Here is a 20,604-nt window from a genome sequence, read left to right as displayed (position 1 = left end):
TTCTCCATGGGCCACCCACCCCTTGCTGGCTGCTGATCACTTTCTATGATCCCTCGATTGCAACGCCCTGCAATAAGATGCTACCAGCTCCCTATGATTCTCAGGAGAGTGGAATGAACTAGGAAGGCCATGCTGCCCTTTGCAATTTCTTCACTTCATTCTCTGTAATTCCACTGAAAGCCTTATGGTATACCAGAATCACAGGGAGCCCATTTAAGGATGCACTCCAATTCCTCATTCAGCTACATGTCCTCTGATGGGTCCTCCTTTCAGAGAACTCTTTGTTTGTACAGCCACAGTGAAATTCTTCACCCTATCCCCCTTTAGGGAAAGTGATATCTATCTCCAAATTGATCCCTCCCAAGGATGCACACCCCTTTTGTTCATCAGGACAATCCTAGAACTTCAGTAATCCACAGAGGAACTTCTCTTGAAATCTGAGATAATCAACCAAGAATTACACAACGGAGGAGGGAAAGTGGTGGCTTCACTAGGACGGTCCCAGGTGAGTGTTGGCATTCCAGGTCCAGTTGTGACAGGTTAAGGGGTAGATGTCTCCTGATTATCCAGGTGGTAACTAGTGGAACACACACGCACACACACACGCACACTTCCATATTTCTCAAATAACAATTGTATGTTCTCTATCCATATTAAGCAAAAGAAACTTTTCTTTTTTAAATTATGTTTTCTTTCCACAGGTTTTTGGGGAACGGATGGTGTTTGGTTACATGAGTAAGTTCTTTAGTGGTGATTTGTGAGATTTTGGTGCACCCATCACCTGAGCAGTATACACTGCACTAAATTTGTAGTATTTTATCACTCACCCTCTTCCCACCCTTTCCCCCGAGTCCTCAAAGTCCATTGTGTTATTCTTACAACTTTGCATTCTCATAACTTAGCTCCCACTTATAAGTGAGAACATACTATGTTTGGTTTTCCATTCCTGAGTTACTTCACTTAGAATAATAGTCTCCAATCTCATCCCGGTCACTGTGAATGCCATTAATTCATTACTTTTTATGGCTGAATATTATTCCATCATATAGATATATATACCACAGTTTGTTTATCCACTTGTTGATTGATGGGCATTTGGGTTGGTTCCACATTTTTGCAATTGTGAATTGTGCTGCTATAAAACATTTGTGTGCAAGTATCTTTTTTGTATAATGACTTTTGGGTAGATACTCAAAAGTGGGATTGCTGGATCAAATGGTAGTTCTACTTTTAGTTTTTTAAGGAATCTCCACACTGTTTTCCATGGTGGTTGTACTAGTTTACGTTCCCACCAGCAGCCTTTAAGTGTTGTCTGTTGACCACATCCATGCCAACATAGATTATTTTTTGATTTTTTGATTATGACCATTCTTGCAGGAGTAAAGTGGTATAGCATTGTGGTTTCGATTTGCATTTTCCTGAGCATTAGTGATGTTGAGCATATTTTCATATGTTTTTTGGCCATTTGTATATCTTCTTTTGAGAATTGCGTATTCTCAAAAGAAGACTATTCATGTCCTTAGCCCACTTTTTGATGGGATTGTTTTTTTTTTCTTATTAATTTGTTTGAGTTCATTGTAGATTCTGGATATTAGTCCTTTGTCGGATGTATAGATTGTGAAGATTTTCTCTCACTCTGTGGGTTGTTTGTTTATTCTGCTGACTGTTTCTTTTTCAGTGCAAAATCTCTTTAGATTAATTAAGTCCCAGCTATTTATTTTTGTTCATCATGAAATCCTCGCATAAGCCAAGGTCTAGAAGGGTTGTTCATCAGGGATATTGGTCTGTAGTTTTCTTTTTTGGTTGTGTCCTTTCCTGGATTTGGTATTAGGGTGATGCTGGCTTCATAGAATGATTCAGTGAAGGTTCCCTCTTTCTCTATCTTGTGGAATAGTATCAATAGGATTCCTCCCAATTCTTCTTTGAATGTCTGGTAAAATTCTGCTGTGAATCCTTCTGGCCCTGGACTTTTTTTGCTGGCAATTTTTAAATTTCCATTTCAATCTCTCTGCTTGCTATTGGTCTGCTCAAAGTATCTTACTCTTCCTGATTTAAGCTAGGAAGGTTGTATCTTTCCAGGAATTTATCCATCTCCTCTAGGTTTTCTAGTTTCTGAGCATAAATGTGTTCATGTAGCTTGAATACTTCTGTGGTGTCAGTTGTAATATCTCCTGCGTCATTTTTGAGCTTATTTGGATTTTCTCTCTACTTTTCATTGTTTCTTTGTTGACTTTCTGTCTTGATGACTTGTCTAATGCTGTCAGTGACGTATTGAAGACCACTATTACTGTGTTGCCATCTACCTAATTTCTTAGGTCTATTAGTAATTGGTTTATAAATTTGGAAGCCCCAGTGTTAGGTGCATATGTATTTAGGATTGTGGTATTTTCCTGTTGGACAAGACCTTTTTTCTTTAGATAATGTCCCTCTTTGTCTTTTTTTTAACTGCTGTTGCTGCAAAGTTTGTTTTTTCTGTTATAAGAACAGCTACTCCTGCTCACTTTTGGTGTCCATTTGCATGGAATGTGTTTTTCCGCCCCTTTACCTTAAGTTTATGTGAGTCCTTATGTGTTAGGTGGGTGTCTTGAAGGTGGCAGATGGTTGGTGAATTCTTATCCATTCTATAATTCTGTATCTTTTAAGTGGAACATTTAGGCCATTTATATTGAATATCAGCATTGAGATGTGAAGTACCATTCATATTGAGGTGTGAAGCACCATACAGTTGCCTGTATACCTTGATTTTTAAAAATTGTATTTTGTTTTATAGGTCCTGTGAAATTTATGCTTTAAAGAGGTTCTGTTTTGATGTGTTTCCAGGATTTGTTTTAAGATTTAGAGCTCCTTTTAGCAGTTCTTGTAGTGCTGGCTTTCTAGTGGTGAATTATCTCAGCATTTGTTTGTCTGAAAAAGACTGAAAAAGACATTACACACACACACACAGACACACACACATTTCCATATTTCTCAAATAACAACTGTATGTTCTCTATCCATTTTAAGTAAAAGAAACTTTCCTGAATTATGACCTAATGGGTGCAGATTCCTGTCTTCAATGAGTTTGGTGCTTTATTACCATACATAGCTGTGTTGTCTCAGATTTGTTCATCTTCCAGCCTCTACATCTTTCCCAGAGGCTTATAGAAGCATAGAAAATGAGGTCGATTACTCTGTCTTGAAGCACAGAGCCACCTGGGCCTGGATGGTCACCCTCTGGCCACCCTCAAATCTAGCCCCCAGGGCTCTGAGATATCCCACTGACCAAATAATGCTATTAGCAAGGCATTGCCACACTGTCACCTGTAGGAGGAGGGGGGAACTGTGAAGGGGGCTGCTCAGAAAAGCCTCACCAGTGGGTTGCTATGGGGTTAGTTATATAGGTTGTCAGGATTTGGAGATTATGGTAAGTTCATGCTTACTGTAATCTAATTATTCATAATTTCATTGGCTTTGATCCTAACCCTTTCAGCCTTCATCTTTCTGGAGTAAAGAGTGATTTTATTTTATTCTATTTTTTGAGATGGAGTTTCGCTCTGTCACAAGGCTGGGGTGCAGTGGCATGATCTCAGTTCACAGCAACCTCCACCTCCTGGGTTCAAGTGATTCTCCTGCCTCAGTCTCCTGAGTAGCTAGGACTACAAGCAGGCACCATCACATCCAGCTAATTTTTGTATTTTTAGTAGAGATGGGGTTTCACCATGTTGGCCAGGATGGTCTTGATCTATTGACCTTGTAATCCACCTGCCTGGGACTCCCAAAGTTCTGGGATTACAGGCATGAGCCACCGTACCAGGCCTAAGAGTGATTTTTAAAAGCATTTTTTACTCACAGGTACTCTCCCCTCCCTGACTCCATCATTTCAGTTATCCTTATCTGTCTATACCTTGCTCCTAAGTGTTCAACTGCTGGCTTAAGCCAGCTGCCAAGATGTCATGCTCTGGCAATTGCTTGAGGTAATAGTTTCCCAATATTTATTACCTTCAGCTTTGTCTCCTCTCTCTCAAGCTTCAAGAGTTGACTCCTAATTAAAGTCTTCTAAGAATTTTTAAATCAGTCCATGCCCATCCTACCTGAAATCCTCATAGTTTTACATTTTAAAAATTACATCCCCTTTTAACCTTTGGCTTTGCATTTTGAAGGCATGTAACATATAATCAGTCTTGCATACAGTAAGCACTAAATTCACATTTGGATTATTGATTTCGATAATGGTTCTGAATAACAAAATATATTTCTTCATGTAAACTTCCATTTATAATGTTATCAAACACATTTGTGGTATGAGGAACTGGCTGTAGATATACCTGTGACTTTTAAGGCAAAAGATAAAATTCCAGAGAAGGTTTCCAGGTTCATCCATGTCCCTACAAAGGACGCGAACTCATCGTTTTTGATGGCTGCATAATATTCCATGGTGTATATGTGCCACATTTTTCCTGTCCAGTCTATCATCGATGGGCATTTGGGTTGGTTCCAGGTCTTTGCTATTGTAAACTGTGCTGCAATGAACATTCGTGTGCATGTGTCCTTATAGTAGAACGATTTATAATCCTTTGGATATATACCCAGTAATGGGATTGCTGGGTCAAATGGAATTTCTATTTCTAGGTCCTTGAGGAATCGCCACACTGTTTTCCACAATGGTTGAACTAATTTACACTCCCACCAACAGTGTAAAAGTGTTCCTATTTCTCCACATCCTCTCCAGCATCTGTTGTCTCCAGATTTTTTAATGATCGCCATTCTAACTGGCGTGAGATGGTATCTCAACGTAGTTTTGATTTGCATTTCCCTAATGACCAGTGATGATGAGCATTTTTTCATATGTTTGTTGGCCTCATGTATGTCTTCTTTTGTAAAGTACCTGTTCATATCCTTTGCCCATTTTTGAATGGGCTTGTTTGTTTTTTTCTTGTAAATCTTTTTTAGCTCGTTGTAAATTCTGGATATCAGACCTGGAAACCATCATTCTCAGCAAACTGACACAAGAACAGAAAATCAAACACCACATGTTCTCACTCATAGGTGGGTGTTGAACAATGAGAACACATGGACACAGGGAGGGGAGCACTATACACTGGGGTCTGTTGGGGGGGAGAGGGGGGGATAGAGGGGGGTGGGGAGTTGGGGAGGGATAGCATGGGGAGAAATGCCAGATATAGGTGAAGGGGAGGAAGGCAGCAAATCACACTGCCACATATGTACCTATGCAACAACCTTGCAAGTTTTTCACATGTACCCCAAAACCTAAAATGCAATAATAAAAAAAAAAATTCCAGAGAAGGTTATTCTTCCATGTATAATGCATGGAAAGTATATTGAGGCTATTGGAAGTTTAGACAGTAACACTGGACCACCTGAGTTAGAGAACTCTTTCCCTGGTATATCAGAGATGTGACGTTGGGCAAGTTATCACATCTCCCCAAACTTCAGCTTCATCATCCATAAAAATGAGGACAATAATAATATATATCTTGGGTGATTTTTTGAGGATTAAGTGAGATAATCTCCACATCACTGGCCCATAGAAAGAGCTTAATTCATGTAAGCTATTATTATTGTGCTGTTGGTCCTTCAAGCAAACAATTCAGACATTGATTATGTCAGCATTTTTCAAGTGTAAACATAAGATCATCTCTATCAGAATTAACTTAGGTACATTCAGGCTGGGCACGGTGGCTCATGCCTGTAATCTCAGCACTTTGGGACGCTGAGGTGGGTGGATCACCTGAGGTCGGGAGTTCGAGACCATTCTGGCCAACATGGTGAAACCCTGTGTATACTAAAAATACAAAAATTAGCCAGGCGTGGTGGCATGCACCTGTAGTCCCAGTTATTGGGGAGCCTGAGGCAGGGTAATCACTTCAACCCAGGAGGTGGAGATTTCAATAAGCCAAGATTGGGCCACTGCACTCCAGCCTGGGTGACAGTATGAGACTCCATCACACATACACAAAAATAACCAACTTAGGTACATTTAGATCATGCAGATGCCTGGGCCCCACCCTGGACTTACTGAATTGCTCTTTCTCACAGAGAGGTGTAAGCACCCCGGTTTTACCGGCTGCCATAGTATATATTGATGAGATGTGCTGGTGACGGATGTGTTGCCTGCTGCTACAGGGCTCCTGAGCTGGTCTGTGTGAGCTGCAGCAGCTAAGAGACTGAGTGGGCAGCTTCCACCCACGTAGGAATGCACCAGGAGACCCACTGGCCCAAATTTCTGGCAAGTTTTTAATGACGGCTTTAAGGTGGAGTTATACATCGTGATGCACTGGAGCTGAAATCGCCCTTGTCTCACATTCCTCCATGAATCCTTTCCTTCACTAGATTTAGGCAAAAACTAGGAGTGTGCGAAGAAAGAGTAAATCCTAAGAAGGTAGAAAAATGTTCTCTGTTCGAGCTGCAGGACAATTGATTCAGGCTCCAGAGGACTGACATGGGGAATAAAAAAAGGATGGCATCTAGAAAAGGGGTATATCAATGCCAACCACCGGACATCTTTGGATTCTCTGTTCTCTATTTCTGGGGAACAGCTGTTGGGGATGAGGTGGTGAGTGGACACTATGAAGAGTCTTTGGTCTGTGTGAATAGGTACTTGCTGACAAGAGGCTGGTTTCAAGACATTAAAAATCTAGTTTTACTGGCATCTCAGAAAGGCAGCAATTGTTTATTTTCCTGGCATGACTATCCCCTGAGGCAGGTTGCAACTTGCCCTGTTTGCCCAAGCTTTCGTTGAGTCCCCAAGGAGGACGGTCAGATGGTGACATTTCCAAAGCATATTCATCTCCTGGTAGGAAGAAACTCACTGAAGTGGCAGTGAGTCAGCTTCTTCCTAAGTCTCCAGAGTACAGGACCTATAGTCTGGTAGCTCTTGTGCCTGGCATCTCTGCGTCCTGTGGACAATCTAGCCTTTTTGGCGAGGTCTGACTCAGTTACGGTTGGGACACACCTTTGTGTATATGAGAAAGTTGGCATTTAAGGATGCCATGGGTTCCTGAACAGTCTTTTACAAATGGTGGTTCAAACTTCTCAGCACTGGAGAGGAAGGGACAGGGCTTTCCTATCTTTCCAACCCAAGCTTGGGTGCCTCCTGGCTGGGTGACACTGGACAGGTGAACTAGCTTCCCTGAACCTCAGAGTCCTCATTTTGCTGTCAATGTTGTGAATGTTAAATGAGATAATGTGTGAGAACACCCTTAGATAATTCTGGCACATAGGAAGTGCTCAGAAAATGGTACCTGTGGCCAGTGCTGAAGGCACCAGTATTGCTGCCATTGTACTGGAACTTTAGACATGGCTAAGGCTCTTCAGACTTCATTTCAGGGATTAAGTCCTGTGCCTTAATGACCTCAGCAAACAAGATTCAACAGTTTAATCCAGCATACGTGTATTGAATAACTCCTCTATACCTTGAAAGACAGTTGGGCTTCTTCAAATAGATTAATCAGAGGAAGTAAACTCTAAAGTTCAAGTGTAAACAACATAGTCAATCTTATAAATCAATGTGTAAACATGAGTGATGTATATTTAAATACTTTCTAAAGCCAAAAATTCAGAAATAGAAAATAATGACTTCTAAACTTTGGGCTACATTACCTATATGGCAGCTCTCAAGAAAAAGAAGTTCAACTATTTGCTCAGAAAGTTTCCAAAGCAATGCTTTGGAAAGGAAAAAGAATGATCTACAGGCTAACATAGCTGTAGGCAACATGTGCTTTTTGGTCATCCTAACACTTTACTGACTAATGTTAGATAAGAGAAATTAATCGTTCATAAATGTCTTTTTCTGATGTTGCTCCAAGATGTAACCTCTCCTTTAGAGGTGAGGCAGGGCTTCCCTCTTCCACCATGCTAGCTGTGCCTACTCTCCATCCCATGGAAGTCAAGGCATCTCACAGCATTTTACGTGAATATATATATATATATTTTGAGATGGAGTCTTGCTCTGTCACCCAGCCTGGAGTGCAGTGGCATGATCTCGGCTCACTGCAACCTCTGCCTCCCGGGTTCAAGTGATTCTCCTGTCTCAGCTTTCTGAGTAGCTGGGATTACAGGATCGTGGCACTATGACTGGCTAATTTATTTGTATTTTTAGTAGAGACAGGGTTTCGCCATGTTGATTAGGCTGATCTTGAACTCCTGACCTCAGGTGATCCTCCCACTTTAGCTTCCCAAAGTTTTGGGATTACAGGCATGAGTCACCGCGTCTGACCCAAATGAAAATAATTTTAAATTCACGAATCCATAAGATTAAACCACTTGAGAGTAATCTGCAATTTCCAGAATTAATGGCTAATGTTCAAATCAATTAAAAATGACTGCTGGAAATTAAAAAAAATACAACATTTAGTAACACAAAATTATTTATTAGTAAAAAAGGAGAGAGCATTTGTTCGTTACACAAAAAGGTAAAACAATTGAAAATTGTCTCAAAAATTTAAACTATGAGCAAACAAAGTAGGAGTGGCACTATGACCTGGTTCGAGGACTTCATATGGCTAGGTTCGCATCAGAAAATTGGAAATAGTGACGTGTAAACTGTGCTTGGGATATTGTGCTACCAAGTTGCGTATTTTGCAGCGTCATCTAGACGTGGTAGAAAAATAGATATACCCATGCCATGTTCCGAATTACTGTAATTTCTATTAACTATAGCAGATGTCACAGTTTGTTTCCCTCTTATAGAAATCAGTGGTGGCGGCTGCCGAGGGGGCAAAGTCCACACAGTCTGTGCTCGGGTAGAGGAACTCTGCCGCCTGGAGCGCATCCAAGTCCTCCGCCTCACACGATGCGCAGTAGCAGATGGAGGAGGTGGCCGAGGAGAAGCAGCTGTACTGGGCGTGCGAGGGCAAGTGGTGGTAGGAATGGTCTTCGGGGGGGTAGCCACAGTTTCTGGTGTCCAGAGAAGTAGAGGAATTATAATTCTCTGGAGCATATGAAGGCAGCTGAACTGGTGAGTAACTGTAGTCTAAGGAGCCAGAGAGAGTGGAGGAATTTGAAGGCGATCCTGGGATCTAGAGAAAGGACAACCAAGAAACAAAGAGCTTGATAACTTAGACGGGATCAAAAGAACTGAACAGTGTGGACTTACCAACACAGAGTGAGAAAATTAGAGGTAAAAAACCAAACCAAACCTAGCAACACCCAACCCACGTCTGCAGAAGTAATTTTATTTGCTGACTACATGATTTCATGACACCACGTTCTATAGTTACCTATTTCTTTCCCAATAATGCATTGCCTTGCTTCACTGGTTTCCTTTGTTATAATCCGACTTTAGAGGGTGCTCTGTTCTGAAACCACAAAATCCCATTGTGCTTCAAGTCACCTGCACATCAAACCCTGCTGTATGCCACAATCTAAGCTGCAGGTGGCACTCTGGATGTTTCTCCACACCCTCACCACGGAGAACCAGGTGAACGTGCAAAGGCAGAACTTGGATCCTCAAGGATCTTGAATTATCCTTGGGATATGCCAAGATGAGTCACTACGTGTCCGGTCACTAAAGTCTTGTTCCCTTGAGTGAGAGCTATTGTCTGTTTTCTCTTAAGCAAGTCTACAATTGTTAATGAGAAAACCTAACTTGGAGGCAGGGAAGGAACTGGGTCACTGGGGCCCCATATTTTCCCCGTGACAATGTGCATATTCTGCAGAGTTAATTTCCTATCCCCTCTAAAATTTAGTCTGATGCCCACACAGACTTTTGGCAAAAAGCGAAAAGTATTTACATTCCTTAAAAAAGAAAACGTTACAATTTAAGGTTTACAAAAAAACCTGTGAGTCTCTAAAAGACAACTAAAATAACTAGTTTCCACTAATAGAAACTTTCCTTCATTTTAAAGGATAACACATTTTCAAACATTTGAGATCCATCAAGAACAGTCAATCTAATTTTTTTCAAAGATTAGGTCTTCATTTTTACTAACCATCTCAGACCCAAAGAGTTGTTGTGCTTACAGCAGACTAAAGCCATCAGTTAGCCAGTTCAATGACAAAACAAACAAACCCCCCCAATGCAATGAAGTTTGGTACCATATATACACTACCTTAATTCCATTTTCAAGAACTCAAAATCCATCCAAAAATCCAAGAGCCATTCTTTAAACCACTGACTTCCAATTAGTAGGTATCTTGACTTCACAGTTTAAAAAACATTAGATGAATATTGCCAGGAACCTCTTTTTATTGCTACACACCAACTTATCTGGTGATCTACTTGGGAAATCTAAATTCTGTGTGTATCCAAAGGTTTACGCCCTGCAGTGTGTGGCTACTTTATACATTGACTTTTAAATTCTTCTCTACTTGTTTCCTTGGATGATTTCCTTGCTGATAGCTTTTGTATGATTTCCCACGAGATGGTGCAAACTCACAAAGCACTATTACCCCATAATTAGCAAAAATCAGGTATATAGAGAACTGAGATAAATTACCAGGCTCTGGTTAAAGCAGAAAGGGGCGGCCTGGAAGCTGTCTGGGAAATGGTGTGGAGTACTTTGAATGGAATTGAGCAAAGGCTCTGCCGGGTGCATCTCTGTCTGAAGGTAGGAATTGAAGATCTGGTCAAGGCAGCTTGAGTTTTCTTCACATGAAACACAACTGGAAAATTCTCGAGGTTGAAAATAATTGGGCGTGGAAGAAATTGGTTCAGGCTCAAAATACAGTCCTAGAGGAGAAAGGAAAAAGACAGGTTTTTGCATAAAAATTGCAAAACATAGATGTGAATGGAGATCTGTACTCTGAATATTTACTATGTCTAGGGGGAAAAGGGCTTACCAAGTCCAGAAAAGTAAACAGGAATGCAATTTGGACTTTTTATTTGTCTTAGCTAATTCAAGCTCCAGGGAAATGAATGTGGTTAATAAGGTGGAAATTGGCTGTAAAAGTGGTTAGGGCAAAAATAAAAGGATGGTGACCCAATCTGTGTCCAGTGTCACAGTCAAATAATGGCTCAAGCTTCCTCTTTCTTGGGCTTTGAAACCATCGAAATCCAGCCCCTACTGGCAGTTCACGTAAACCTCTCAGAAGTAACTGACAGAGTTGTTGAGGCTTTGAGAAGACTTCTGATGCTATGGGAAATAATTCTCTTGACTTAGGGTGAGCTTTTCATTCTTACTTAGTAGCTTAAGTTAGGAGGAGAGAATTTTGAGAAGTGATTTAAATGGGAATGCAAATGATAATCATGGAAGCCAGGAACATAGAGTACCAATTAGCACTATTGGCTCGAAATTACAAAAAGCCAAAATGTTTTCTCAGTGAACATGTTAACATAATGTGTCAAAGTAAATTGTTAAATCTCAAACAAGAATGATCAGAAAACATTACTCCTTTTCCATTTTATTATTAATAGGCCCAATTTGCGATAATTATCTGTAAATGCTGGAAGAAGAGAGGATTAGCATGTGCTCATCAAAGGGACTAAACGACACTGGGTTCTTCTTGAGGTGTCAAGTTCCTTTAAAGTGAAGCTACAGTGACGCATTTAGTGAGGAGCAGCCATAGGCAGAGATTTCCTTATATACGACCTCCTTAAACTCTTAGCTGTTGAGTAGCAGAGGTAGGAATGTTTATGTAATTGAGTTATTCTTATTGGGCTGAGAAAACCTACACTTATTTGCACTGCTTTCTGGGAAGAGAGAAGGGGAGGGAAGCCCCTGTCCGCTGGAAACCAAAGGAACAGAGCAAAGGCATTATTCTAGTGCCTCGGGATGTTCTGTATTCCATCTAATAGTACACTAAAAAAAAGATAAGTTCCTGAGAACAATTCTGATTTTGTAGTTCAGTTTAGTTACCTGGCGATGAAGAACTGGAATAAATGTGAGGAACAAACTCTTGGGACAAAATAGCAGAAAGTAGAGAGTTCAGAAATGAGGACATTTGCGCTTGTTTCCTTGCTGGGCTTGCATGTGGAGTGACTATGCCTTTTTCACCTTCTGATTGGTTGGATTCCAATTAAATGGTGGTGCCTATCTTAACCCCTGAATCAAGCACTGAAAGACTTTCGAGATGGCCTTTTGAAAGAGTGTTTGAGGGAACTGTAATGCTGGCTGTACTGACCTGCAGAAGATGGTGCAACTGGGTCTGAAAGGTGGACGCTGCTGCCTCCGGACCGCTGTCAAAGCAAGAATATCACCGTGAAGCAGGCTGAAAGAAAAGCTCTAAAAGGAAAGCTAAGACATTTTAATGAGGACTATGCTTCTTTCTGCTATAAGGTAAGCCAGATTCTTCCTTCTCAGAAAAGTTGCTTTCTTAAATACAACCAATGTTATGTTTTATTTAGATTCAATGTTTGTGTTGCTTGGGAATTTTTTCCCAGTATCAAATTCTTCTACTTAAATTTTAAAGGCAATTAATTTTGACTAATAAATTAATGCAAATAATTTTATGAGGCAAAAATGTAACAATTTGAGAAAATGCATCAAAAAGTATCCTATTAAACTATTCAATTTAAAATTAATAAAAACTAACATTCATTTAATCCCAACTCTCTATGGCTTATTCAATTATGTTTCTCAAAATTTTCATATACCATCTGGCTAATACTTAGCCTTAGGGATTCATTTCTCCAAAGAACACAATTCCTAACTTTGTTAATCCTGAGTAGCTAAAAATATTCACATGTTCTTAGTATACATGAAATATTAAAATAGAGAATATTTTCTTAAGGCTGTAGTTGGTGAGTCAGAACCTACTTATATTCTAGTTAATGGTTGGGAATTATTCCAGTATTTTGCATGTTTTGTACTATTTTCTATAAAAGTTGCTTTTATTTAAACTACTGTATTTAAATACTTAAAAGTTTGTGAGACTGCTTTTTAAAAAGTATTTAAAGTAAAGCAGCCTGCATTTTTCAGTTGAGTTGACAATTATACTAACTGAGTAATTTAGGATTTTTTTTTTTTTAATTTCAGGTGGTGGCTTTAAAGTTTAAAGGGACCTGCGTTACTCTGTGATTCTGTGCTGGGAAGCCAAGCTCACCACACCTCTTTTGGGTTACAGGGATACTCACTCCCGTACTCTGAGCCACAGGGAGAGCTGTGCAGGCAGCCACTGCTGAAACAGGAGGCAGTATTAATTTTGAAAATGATCCATGCTGTAATGTCATGAACCAGGAAGCTGGAATCCTTTAGCAATTCTTTATGCAAATATTTGGCTGCAGCTTGAGCTGAAGGACTTGGAAAGAGTGGGTATTAAAAAATCTGCCTCATGTAGAGCTTTCCTTAACCCCATTCCTCCCCCGGATTGGCCTGTTTGTCTGCCTCCTCCCCCTGTTATCTCCCTGAGGTGTGTTTACATTATCCTACTTGATATTATCTTTCTAGTCGTGGGTTCACTTTCTGCTTTGCTCCAATAACACAAAGAAAGGCACCTCTCTCTTAGATTTCAAACAGCACAAAAATTCACAATCTACAATTTATAAAAAAACACATCAAGGCTGTTTAAAAAATTAATGATTTAAAAAAAGAAAGGTAAGTGATATCTTTTGATAACGACTAACTCAAGTTTCCTTTTACCCTAAAGGCAAGTGTGTGTGTGTGTGTGTGTGTGTGTGTGTGTGTGTTTGCAAATTGATCTGGCTGAAATAAGTTTTTTAAAATCAAGTGTTTCAATCTGGCATACACACAGTTTCTCTGGCACTGCTTGAAGAATATTTGAATTCTTCACTGAATATCTGTCTCAACCTATAACTTCCATTCATGATTCCCTTCTTAAAATTTCAATTGTGGATACTACTCTGACTTTATAACAAATTAAGATAGATTTCTTGCTGCTTTGTAGTATTTGATACAATTAACTCTCTCCTTGGCTTAAAGTTACCCAGAGGCATCCTTAAACAATTGAACAAATTGGAGATCATCTCTGTTATACCAGCAAGGTCTACACTAAGAAGTGGGCATACGTCATCCCCTCGCACCTGCTACCCTTGCCTACTAAGTAGGCTCTCACAGCTTCCTTAGAATCCCAGATCCTTCCCATGGTTTCCAGTGAGGGACTTTACATTTGGCTCTTGTAATTAAATTATATGCATGTTACTTCTATGTGCTTGCGAGAGGATAGGCTGATACAGTCTTCTGGGAAGCAAAGTAAAGCAGGCTTTACTCTGCCGGTTCCTATAAGACACTGGCTCAGAAGTCCTGCTTTATTTCTCAGGAGGGAATTCAGAAAAATTTAAGTAAGTCAAACTACTCTGGGGAACGGAAACTGGTCAGATACACAAGTGAAATGTCCTACCCTGACTTTAGCTCCTGTAGTGAGCCAAGAAGGGAACAGTGGCCAGACCCATCTGTAAGGGCCCAGCAGCCTCGGAAGTGCCACACTCACATGGGACTTCTCCAGGTGCAGCTGAGCAGAAGTCTATGAAGTACCAAAGCTCCTTCAGGAAAGGTTACATTTTATTATGAATGTCCTGATGATGTTTTTCTCCAGAAGCATTTTCCAGTTCCCTTGTACCTGGTTTTATTAATTATATAACCATCTCTGAACTGAAGGGGTTGAGGGTATCAGATACCTGCTTAGTATGGTCAGATCTGCAGAATGATGAATTTAGAGTGTAGAGAGCCAATGGAAGGTTTTCATATTATACTAAGAATAAGGCTTTAGTCTTACTTTTAGCTTAGCCATGAGCTACTTCAAAGTTTTGAATTTTACCTGTAATTGAGGTACAGATCTCTGATCTACTTACCTCTGCTGGTTGTTATAAACACTAAATGAAACAGTGGCTAACTGAAATAGAACCACTCTGAAGCCCTCTAGAAACGTAAGGGACTGTTAATGTGTTACCTGAAATTCTGCACATGGAGGTCCTAACTTTTCTAGCTGCATGTGCTGTATATGCCAAATTGCAGCTAGTTCAAGTCTGAACTCTAAACTCTGAGCAAAGGGTGTGAATGAACATTACTAAATAGCTGGCTTTCAACCCTTGGTTAGAATTTTATTTTAGTTGCTTTCACCAAATAATAGTATTATTTCTCAAATAATGACAACTGACATTTATTGAACATTTATTTTCACTATGTGGAAAGCATTCTTCTAAGGGCTTTGTATGCAATAACTTGATTAACCCTCACAAAATCCTGTCATCCCCAATATGAAGATGAGTAAATGGAGGCAAGACAGATTGAGTAATTTGCTTGAGGATACACACCATGGAGGAGTTGAGACCTGAACCCAGTCCATCTGGTTCTGGAACCTGTGTTTACCTCTGCTACATCATTTGCCCCCTCCCATTTCATGAAGTCCCACTGCCAAAGGCCTATTTCATGATGTCATGCATTGCACATGAACAGCATAGGGCACAAAAACTGTTGTGGGGCAGATGCCAATGGGCTGGAGAAGGACCAATCCTAACATAGGCAATACGAGCCCCAGCTGTCAGATCCTACGTCCACACCCAAGCCAACCCCCAAGCAATTGTACAATCGAGGGTTTTTAGGGATGAGCTGCCCTCTCTTGGGCAATAATCCCAGCTAGTTTGTTTGGTTCTGCTGCTGGCCTGAGTGCTTTTAATAGTACTTACTAAGGTTCTACTGTGTCGGGAGCAGGGGCAGGAAGGTGTATAAAGTGTCAGGGTATACCCTTATGATCGCTCAGTTCAATTTTGTAATAACCTGGAACTGCTTAAGGCTTTGTTACATTTTAAGGACGTGGTTCTGTACTCCAAGCTGTCTCTTCTGCAGAGACAGGGCCCTCTTCTGCTGGAGACTTTAGGTGACTGATGATTTACAGACAAGTGATCTCAGAGGGTGAGTTCTAGAAGAAGGAAGAGGGAAGGAAGGATGTACACAGATGCTATCCTGGAAGGGGCCCGTAAAATGAGGTGAATTTCTGGGAGAGATTTTCTATGGGTCTGCGATGGCTATACATACATACACTGTCTTCCTAACAAAATGATGTCTACTTACCTGCTGGCTGCTCCTTCCCCTGCAGAGGACCAACACACCTTTTATACTTTTTTATCCATGGGGGATGGATGGGCTCCCCCAAATCCCGAGCCACACAACATGCCCCAGTTGTCCTCTGTGGCTTCCCGATTGGGATGCAGCTGGGTACAGAAGTCATAGGAACAGTGGAGGAAGGCCAGGTGTGGGGATAGTGAGGGCGTGGGGCCTTGGGTGGCCTCCACACCTTGCAGACACGGGGTTGAAAGAGGCCCAGCATGGGCTGGCGAGGGAGGGAAGGGTTTATACTCACGGTTCCCCCCGAGGCCGCCTGGTGTGCCCGTCTTTGCTGCAGCAGCTCCTTCACTGTGATCTTCACTCGGACACCTTGATACACCTTTGGTTTTTCTGGAGAAAGGCAACTGAGTCAGTGGTTGAGTCCAAGGTCTGGGTGTCAGGGTACAGAGTGGAGGCCCCTTTTATAGGCGATGGCACCCAAAGCCAAGTTTCTAAGTTCAGAGAACACACAAACACAAATGTCAAAAGATGGTAAAAACCCAAACATCGCAAACTTGAAAGAATGAAGAGTGGCTGAGCAGGTTTCAGGGTCCCAGTGGGAACAGAACTCATGGAAATTTGTGGGACCATCCACCCTCGGCTGGGCCTCAGTCCTAGGCCAATAGCACGGGGTTTTGCTGCTCTGGAATGTGGAGATCAGTGCCCCATAACCCACCACCTTGGCTAAGTCGGGGGAACCTAGGCTTCAGGGCCCAGCCGGCTGAGAGGGTATTATGGACCTGGGGAGGGACCAGACCTGGGGCAGGGGGCTTTCTCTGATTATGGCGGCTGACCTAGCCCACCCCACTGTGATGTTCCCACTGGCGTGGAAGTCCCGAGTCCCTTCCTTCTCCACCTGGCCAGGTGTGGCTTCTGGACAGGCTCTGACCTCTGCATGCCCTTGGTCTGGAAGCCAGCCCTAGGGCAAGTGGTGAGGCTTGGCTAGCCCAGTCTTGGGCCAGTGAGGGACCTGCCAGACTGAACCTAGTAAAGGGGCCAGGCCTCCGAGGAACTCCCTCCCTCTCTCCCTTCTGTCTTTTCCTTCTGCCCGCTCTCCCTCGTCCCTTTTCTCCGCCTTTTCCGAGCTCCATCTTGCCCTCCTCCCTCCTTCGCCCCCGCTCCTGCTCTCCCCTTCTTCCCTTCTCTCCCCACCCCCTCCCTTTCTGGGGCAGGCGTTTCTCCAAGGCGCACTGAGGCTTCGGGGCGAGTCCGAGCAGCGCGAGCTGGGGAAAGCCATCCCGGGCTCCCAGGACAGCTCACTCCGCCGGGAGGCCGCCCTTCGGTAGGGGCCTCCCTGGGGCTGGCGGAGCCCGGCCGGACTGCCCCGGCTCGTGGGAGCTGGCGGGCGCGCGCGCCCGAGGGGTTCGCTGGGAGGGACCCTGGGAGCAGGGAGCAGGGACAGCCTCCGCCCTGGGCCCCGAAGAGCCGCAGTGAGTAGGTTGGGGACCTGCTGTTAGGCCAAACCAGGCCAGGCGAGCTTTCAAGGTGAAGGTGGCCACAGGAGTCCGGGGCGGCTTCGGCCCTCGACCCTGCAGGGAGCGCCCAGGAATCGTGCGGGGAGGAGCTGGGCGCGGCGGCCGGGGGTGGCCGCGCGTTCAGCCTGGGTGCCTGGCGATAGTGCCAGGATGCCAGCGCCTCGCCTGGTTACTGCGGGGACCGCAGCTGGACAGCAGGGATCCCCTCAAGCCGGGTTCCAGGAGCTAGGGTCTCCCCAGGAAAGGGGATTACGCTCTTCCTAGCCCAGACCCAGGGAATCCTGTGCCCGGCCGGCAGGGCCCACGCGCCGCGCCCTCTCCGCGCTCCAGCCTACCGCCGCCCCACCACCCAGTTCCTCGATCCGCTCCGGGCTCTGCGGGCAGCGGGCGTCCCTTGGGGTCCGGGCAGGGACCGCCACAGCTCGGCTCAGTGCAGCTGGCGCGCTCTGCCCCCGTCCCAGGCTCACCGTGAGCCTCTAGCTCCCCCCGTCGCGGCTTCTGGGCGCGCAGGTTCCGCGCCGCGAAGTCCAAGGACACAACAGCGGAAAAGTGGAAGGGTGGCCGGGGGCCTGGGGTACGCGGACGTCCGGAGCGGCCAGCTCGGCCTCTGGGCCTCTGCCCTCCGGGACAGACGCTGAGTGGGAGCGGCCACAGCGTGGCCCGCGCCCTCTCCGGATCCCCGGCCCTTACTCTCATGCCTTGACTTTGTGCCTCTCTGTTCCATGCAGGAAAAGCTGTGGAAACACACTCGGATTGAAATGCCCCTGGCCTGCCTGACCCGACCCCAGGAGAAGCAGCCGAGTTACCCGACATCGTGGTCAGCAGGAGCTGGGTCGGTGGCTGGATGCTGCAGCTGCAGGGACTCAGCGCCTGGGAGGGCTCCTGGGCAGGGAGAGAAGCAGAGATGCAACATTTTTAAAGTTTCACAAAGCATCCGGCTGCACCCAGGTCCCTGGAGCAGGAGACAAACAGAATTAATGTTTTATACCTTCGGGTATAGGTTTGAGTTTTTTCCCCCTCATGCCAAGTATTTAAAACCTCTAGAAACCCATGATTTGACAATCAATGATTGCGCGATACTTTCAATTTGAATATTCAAAGGCTTAACAAAATGGACTATCTTCTGCAGAAATCCTGCACAAAGGCACCCCACAGAGAGTCCAGAGAAACAGGGAGTGAGACCCCTTTGGGTCCTGGTCCTTGCTTTTATTTTATTTTGAGCATTTTGTCCCCCTTCGCACAGATAGAGCAGATGCCCTCAAAGATGCTCTGTATTTCAGCCTTCAGGGCAGCTAGGGAGCCGTGAGTGACTTAGGCTGCACCCTCGATGAACGTCAGAGCCAGACTGGCTGGCTGGACTGATTCCCGCATACCCCATCTGTGTTTTGAGGGGAAATCTCAGGTTTTGGGGAGTGAACATGGCAGCCAGTGGGTGTGGCACAGCAAGAAGTCGCTCTGGGCCCAGGTGGCAGACCAGAGGCCCAGCAGAGGCCTACATTCTGCGCCTCCTGTTTTTCTGGCCAGGCCTGGCCACCGGCGGACTTCCCTCCCCCTTGCATCGGCTCTTCCTGGGCTGGACACTCTGGGGTTTCGCTCAGAATGCCTGCCCATTAAGACCCTTTGCTCTCTCTACAGACCTGAGGATGCCTGGAGCCTCCCCCTCTGGAGACTTTCTGACTCTGGGCTTCACCACTGCACTGTGAAGTGCCCTCTTTGCTTTTTCTCCCTCTAGAGTCACCCCTGCCTTTTTGCTGTAGGAGCACATGTTAGGAAACAGTGTCCAGTTTGGCTCCTGCTCCTTTTAGCTGAAAGGATGTAGATGTGGGTTCAAGTCCTATTGTGGTGAGAAGGGAGAGGGACTTGGAATCAGGCTTTCGCCTTGGTCCAGGCCCGAGCCCCTCACTAATGACTTGAGATTCTACTGGGTTATCTTCTCTGAGTGCTTACTGTGCTTCTTCCATGTGATCTGGAAGTGAGGAGACAGGTATAGTCCATAGAAGGAGAGAGTGCTGGGCCAAGTCTATTCCCTCCACGGAAGGGGGCAGCAAGAGAAGACAGAGGGACAGGGTGGAGTTCCCTTTACAAATAACCAAGATATTCCCAGGATGCCAGACCAGGCCACAGTTTGAGGCCTCTGCTCTTTGTTCCCTGAGTTCTCGGAAATGCAAAAAGTGTAGTTTAGCCCCAAAGACCTCTAGAAAAAGATTGGGGTGCCCAAATGTGTCAGGTATGGGGTAAACACACAGAGCTTAGGGAAAGGGCAACCGAGAATGACAAGACAGATAGGAATTGCTTGGCAGCTCACATCTCTGGGGAGAAAGGAGCAGGCCTGGGAACACTAGAGGTGGCACCTGGCAGTGGAGGGCAGGATGGATGTGTTGAAATCTGACAGCCTCTGGAGCCTCTTTCTGGAAATGCCCCTGAGCCTGTGTCCTAGGTTTCCATGATGGACCAGACCTGAGGAGAGGAAGGACAATGGGATTGGAGAAAGCTCCTCCCCCCCGCTGCATACCCTCTTCCCAGAGGATTGGGAAGTGCCCAGGCATTGCCCCCTCTAAAGGAACAGTGAACCAAGCAGCTTATAACCTAGGGATGGTCTCTTGTCCTCATAGCTTCTTCCATTACTTTTCTTTGCTGCTCTCCCCCTTTTGTTATGATCTTATTTTTTGGTTTGCTTCATAAAACCTTCTTTTTTGTTTGCATTTTTGTTTATTTCTTTCCGTGTTTCTTTGTCTCTCTTCCTGTCTCTGCTTTCTTCCATTTCTTGTCTGCACTACTGGCCTTCTCCCTGGCTTCACATGTCTCTGTGTTTTCCTGTGCTGGGGTGTCCTCCCAATGCTTTCAGGCTTCCTCTCCTTCCTAACCTCTCCTTTCATGTGGAGATGGACAGGGAGGGCAGGAGCATTGAGTTCCCTTGGCAACAACATCAAAGATGATGCTGATGATTGGCTACCCTGTGGAAAAGACAGGCTAGGCTGGGTGAGAGGGGAGCTCCTTGGAAGTCATGGGGTCTAGAGGGACAGCAAGAATCTCTTTGTCCCAACCTCTAGCAGCCTTCCTGGATGCTTCTGTGTTGGCCTTGTTTCTGGGATGGCCATCTCTATACAGTGCAGCACCTGATGCCCAGTGCTATTGCTGGCTAGCAATTTCAGAAAACTAGATTTGCTTAGACCTGAGCCCTGTTTTGAGAA

The 20,604-nt window shown here is 44.3% G+C and overlaps 1 protein-coding gene and 1 long non-coding RNA gene across 3 annotated transcripts; one reads left to right on the top strand and one right to left on the bottom strand.

Annotated features, from left to right (window-relative positions):
- Positions 1-8,349: 8,349 nt before the first annotated feature.
- Positions 8,350-16,393, bottom strand: POU2AF3 (POU class 2 homeobox associating factor 3). Its single transcript, XM_012470583.3, has 4 exons — positions 16,195-16,393; positions 12,061-12,115; positions 10,437-10,669; positions 8,350-9,017 (listed from the first exon to the last, which is right to left on the bottom strand). The coding sequence occupies exons 3-4, from the start codon at positions 10,533-10,535 to the stop codon at positions 8,649-8,651; spliced, it is 468 nt and encodes a 155-aa protein (XP_012326006.2). The 5' UTR covers positions 10,536-10,669; positions 12,061-12,115; positions 16,195-16,393; the 3' UTR covers positions 8,350-8,648.
- LOC105729636 (uncharacterized) lies at positions 10,451-19,159 on the top strand. Of its 2 annotated transcripts, XR_001110282.3 has the most exons (4): positions 10,451-10,547; positions 11,992-12,215; positions 12,915-13,186; positions 18,142-19,159. It is a non-coding gene; the product is annotated as an uncharacterized LOC105729636 (long non-coding RNA). The 2 variants fall into 2 exon arrangements; XR_001110281.3 differs by lacking the exon at positions 18,142-19,159 and having other exon boundaries at positions 12,915-13,304.
- The last annotated feature ends 1,445 nt before the right edge of the window (positions 19,160-20,604 follow it).

The sequence above is a fragment of the Aotus nancymaae genome, unplaced genomic scaffold, assembly GCF_030222135.1.
Source record: "Aotus nancymaae isolate 86718 unplaced genomic scaffold, 86718_ANA_hifiasm-v0.15.2.pri h1tg000012l, whole genome shotgun sequence".
In the NCBI taxonomy this organism is placed as follows: domain Eukaryota; kingdom Metazoa; phylum Chordata; class Mammalia; order Primates; family Aotidae; genus Aotus; species Aotus nancymaae.
Note: the sequence above shows the minus strand (reverse complement) of the source record. Positions and strands in the feature narration are given on the sequence as shown.